The 4,338-nt window shown below is 40.0% G+C and overlaps 2 protein-coding genes and 1 non-coding gene across 3 annotated transcripts; 2 read left to right on the top strand and 1 right to left on the bottom strand.

Moving 5' to 3' along the window:
• The first annotated feature begins 769 nt into the window (after positions 1–769).
• On the top strand, positions 770–2,120 carry LOC146920604 (uncharacterized). Its single transcript, XM_085711176.1, has 2 exons — positions 770–978; positions 1,073–2,120. Exons 1-2 carry the CDS (start codon positions 770–772, stop codon positions 2,118–2,120), a joined length of 1,257 nt encoding a protein of 418 aa, XP_085567302.1.
• Positions 2,121–3,485: 1,365 nt separating this feature from the next.
• On the top strand, positions 3,486–3,842 carry LOC146920603 (uncharacterized). Its single transcript, XM_085711175.1, has one exon. The coding sequence runs from the start codon at positions 3,486–3,488 to the stop codon at positions 3,840–3,842; it is 357 nt and encodes a 118-aa protein (XP_085567301.1).
• Positions 3,843–3,851: 9 nt separating this feature from the next.
• LOC146920602 (small nucleolar RNA R71) lies at positions 3,852–3,958 on the bottom strand. The gene has a single exon (XR_015013052.1). It is a non-coding gene; the product is annotated as a small nucleolar RNA R71 (small nucleolar RNA).
• Between the last annotated feature and the right edge of the window lie 380 nt (positions 3,959–4,338).

Raw genomic sequence — 4,338 nt, 5'->3', positions numbered from 1 at the left:
CCGACAATCAGTCAGAGAAGGACGAGGGGCAAGTTGATCCAGGAATTGATACTACTGCTGACATCTTGGTTGACAATTTAGTAAAAGAGTTGGTGGAATCCGAGGGGCATGTAAAGTCCACTGCTGATATTGAGATTCAGGCGGAAACAAATTTAAACGTGGAAGCTAGTACAAGCTGTCATTCTAAGAAAAATCATGTCGAAGAGAGTCCTGCTACCTCACTAGCTTTATCCGTACGTGGTGCGACTCCATATGATGAGGGTACTGCTTCGTTTAATGATGCTGATGTTCAGAAGGCAGAGGCACTTATTACAGTCCGTGAGGAGGTTTCCAAGGTGGACGGTACTGGTTTTGAAAGCAAGCAGCAAGCAGTTTCTAGCTCGGACTCCATTTGCAATGCTAGAAGAAATAGAATGTCGTCATGCCCTCCCCGTATAGATCGATCTGTTGTGTCAGGACCTTGGAGTTTGGAATGGTTATGTGATCAACACCATAGTGAAGCCGGGGTGGTGTCGTCATCTCGGAAATTTCTTACAAAATGGACTCGGCATAAAGCTATTGGTACTAAGGCGGACGTTCCCCAACAGAAGCATAAGAAAGTGATAAGAAAGTGAATGGAACCTTGAGGCATTCGGTGCATAGTTTGAAAAAAGTGGCAAGATTACCCATTAAAGATCGGAAAACAGTTATGAAAATTTTAAAGAAAAATGGGCGCAAATTTTAAGGCTCTTCCAAATTGAAAAAAGCGGTGAACTTGATATCAAAGGAGATGTCTGCAGATTCTTCGTCTTCTAATTCAAATACTTGTGATTGGAAACATTGGGTGGTGTTGCATGGGAGTGAGAATGTGGTGAGGGAGGATGTGAGGTGTCTGGGTGAATCTCTAGGTGTCCAGCTGAATGGTACTCACAATATGTTTGGTGTGCTGGCTAGGAAGGGTAATAGGAAGAAGAAGAGTGGGGTTGAGGGTGAGGGAGGGTCAGTGGTCTCAGTTGAGGGGGTGTAGGTGGTGGTGAGGGTGTGGGTGAGGGGTGAGAGTGTGGAAGATGAAGTTGTTATCGTGGAATGTTAGGGGACTGGGTAGGCTGGTAAAGCGGAAGGAAGTTCGGGACTTAGTGAAGGAGAAGCGCCCGTCGATTTTATGCATTCAAGAAACTAAATTACAAAGGTGTGATGAGGGTGTGTGTTTGTCATTGTGGGATGGACAACATGCAGGTTTTTCTTTTCGCCCGTCAATAGGTTTGTTGACAATTTGGGATTCGACGGAGGTTGAGGTGTGGTCTTGTGGTAGTTTTGATCATGTTCTTAGCATTCACGGCCGTTTTATTGTATCTAATGAAGAGTTTTATTTGTTTAATGTGTATGCTCCTTGTGATAGCACTGACAGACAATTGTTATGGGATTCTTTATCGACTCGTATTCAGGCTTTACGTGGGAAGAAGGTGTGTATTTGTGGCGATTTTAATTCGGTTAGATGTCGAGAGGAAAGACGGTCTGTGACAATTAATGGTGGTGTGATGGATTTTGCGTCCTTCAATCATTTTATAGTAGAAAATGCGTTGCTCGATTTGCCGTTGTGTGGACGTAACTTTACCTGGTACAAAGGTGATGGAAATTCGATGAGTCGTATTGATCGTTTTTTATTGTCCGAGGAGTGGGGTTTGGTATGGCCTAACTGTTTACAAATTGCTCAACTCAGAGGGTTATCAGATCATTGTCCTTTGCTTCTTACGGTGGATGAAGAAAATTGGGGACCCCGACCTTCCCGTTTCTTGAAATGTTGGTCAAACACACCTGGTTACAATCAGTTTGTGAGTACTTCGTGGAAAGCCTTGCAGGTCGACGGTTGGGGAGGTTATGTGCTTAAAGAAAAATTCAAGTTAATCAAATCAGCTTTGAAAGATTGGCATGCATCTCATTCAAAAAATTTGCCTGCGAAAATTAATTCTTTGAAGGACACGCAGGCGGCTTTAGATGAAAAAGAGGAAATTGAGGCTCTGTCCGCATGTGAATGTGATGAAATTCATGAAGTGTCAGCCAATATTCATTCCCTATCATGGTTAAATACTAGTATTTGTTGGCAACAATCAAGGAATCAGTGGCTTCGTGAAGGTGACTGATGAGTCATAGATAGTATTATTTATTGCCTTATTTAGTTTGGTTTTATTTTAGATTTGATTTTATTTTATTGCATTTTATTTTAGTTTAGAATATTTTACTTCAAATTATGTTTTATTTTATTTTAGGAATAAATATATGGTGGAAGGTGCCTTGGAGCAAAAGAAAGAGGACTGGAGCAAAATACAGCACAAGAATACGAAGATACGGGGCAAAAATACAATTCCCCTTACCAGAAGCTTGGCACGGCCCGTGCCAACATGTGGCACGGCCGTGCCCGTCCCCAGAGTCTCTTTTGCTGCTTTTTCTTCGGGCCCAAGTTACCCTGTTACAGCTTTACTGTTTTACCCTTTTAGTTGCTTAATTTCTAAGTCAATTGTAAAGCTATAAATAGAGTAGCTCTCCACCATAAACAATAATGCTTTTACTTTGTTTATTTCAATTGCTATTTCAATAAAGTCTTTATTTCGTTTTACTTTCTTCTTTGCAATTTACTTTTATCGCATTCTCTCTTCTTCCCCCATGTCTACGATGAACATGAGTGCGTAGACTTCTTTGTCTTGGGATCGTTGGATAAGTCTAATGACGTAATCCGGATCAAGCCAAGTCTTAAACCCTAATTAATTGTTACCCTAATTCCTAATCTAAATTCACTGTTTTAACATGAATTAATTATTATCAAACTGTGGAAGCGAACGCGGAGGGTTTGATAATGGTTAATTCATCATCACAGATATCAATTCATAAAGCGAACACGGAGCTTTGATATCCGAACAAGTGAATTTAGACAAGGGTTGCGAAACATGAGAATAGTCTAGCAAACCTTGGGACACATAAAGTTTCGATCTTCAAGGGTCCCAAAGGCAATCACCCATGAGAATAGGTGTGGTTGTTGGAGGGATACACTCACTGACTTCGAGAGGAGCTGTGATATGCTAAAGAGAAACTTGTCCTTAGTAATTAGGATTAACGTTTAATTATAAGTTTAAGGCTTGCTTGTGAAAAGATTCGTTATTATGATGAACCAATGATCCCAAGGCTTTTTAATATTATTGTTATTTACCTTCAAAAACTGCACTCTCCAACTTCTTATTTCTTTCTCTTCTAATCAATTTCTAAAAGCTAATTGGATTGACCAACTCCCTAGCAGAACGATAACTCTACTTACTACTATTACTTCGATAGGCCGTGCACTTGCGGTTTGGCCCTATCAAGTTTTTGGCGCCGCTGCCGGGGAGTTAACTAATTTAATTAGCTTTTTCTTAGTGATTAGAATTCTCTCTTCTTTCTCTTTTCTTTTTATTTTTAACTTTTTATTCTTTTCCTTCATCATTAACTTCTTGGAAAGCATAAAAATAATACCAAACATGGCTGAAAGACGTGCTCTTAAAGAATATGTGACTCCTTCAATGGAAGAGCCATATGCTATTATTGTGTATCCAACGGTTGAAGATGAAGATTTTGAAATTAAGCCTGCCCAACTTAAAATGGTGCAGCAAAATTATTTTTCGAGATCCCCCGATGAGGATCCCAATCTCCATATCTCAACTTTTTGGCGGCTCACCGTAACATATAAGAAAAACCAAGAAACCTTGAGACTACATCTCTTCCCTTTTTCTCTAAAAGATAAAGCTCTCAATTGGTTCCATTCCCTAAGAGTTGGTTCCATCACCTCATGGGACCAATTGAAGCGTGAATTTCTCATCCGTTTCCTTCCCCCATAAAAAATTGGCCAACTAAGGGCAAAGCTTTTTCAATTTACTCAAAAAGAGGGGGAATCTCTTCACGATTCATGGGGACGTTTTAAGGATATGCTTAAACTTTGCCCCCTCCATGGACTAGAGGAATGGTTGATCATTCACACTTTTTACAATGGTTTATCTCATGCTACTAAAATCTTTGTTGATACAGCTGCAGGTGGCGCTCTAATGAACAAAGACTTCGAAACAGCCTATGCGTTGATTGAAGACATGGCTCGAAATCTCTTTCTATGGACTGATGAAGAAATCGCTACAAAGTCTTCACCCTCCAAAAAGAGGGCAGGTATGTACGAAGTCTCTAATTATGACCACCTTGCTTCTAGGATTGATGCACTAACCCATAAATTTAAAAAACTTAATGTTAGTGATACTACTCCTACATCCCCTTGTAAAACATGTAGTGAATGCAAACTAGGTAGTGTTGAACAAATAAACTTTATTCAAAACAACCAAGGGGTAA

Source organism: Medicago sativa, chromosome 5, assembly GCF_051527215.1.
Source record: "Medicago sativa cultivar Bolivia chromosome 5, Bolivia_mono, whole genome shotgun sequence".
In the NCBI taxonomy this organism is placed as follows: domain Eukaryota; kingdom Viridiplantae; phylum Streptophyta; class Magnoliopsida; order Fabales; family Fabaceae; genus Medicago; species Medicago sativa.
Note: the sequence above shows the minus strand (reverse complement) of the source record. Positions and strands in the feature narration are given on the sequence as shown.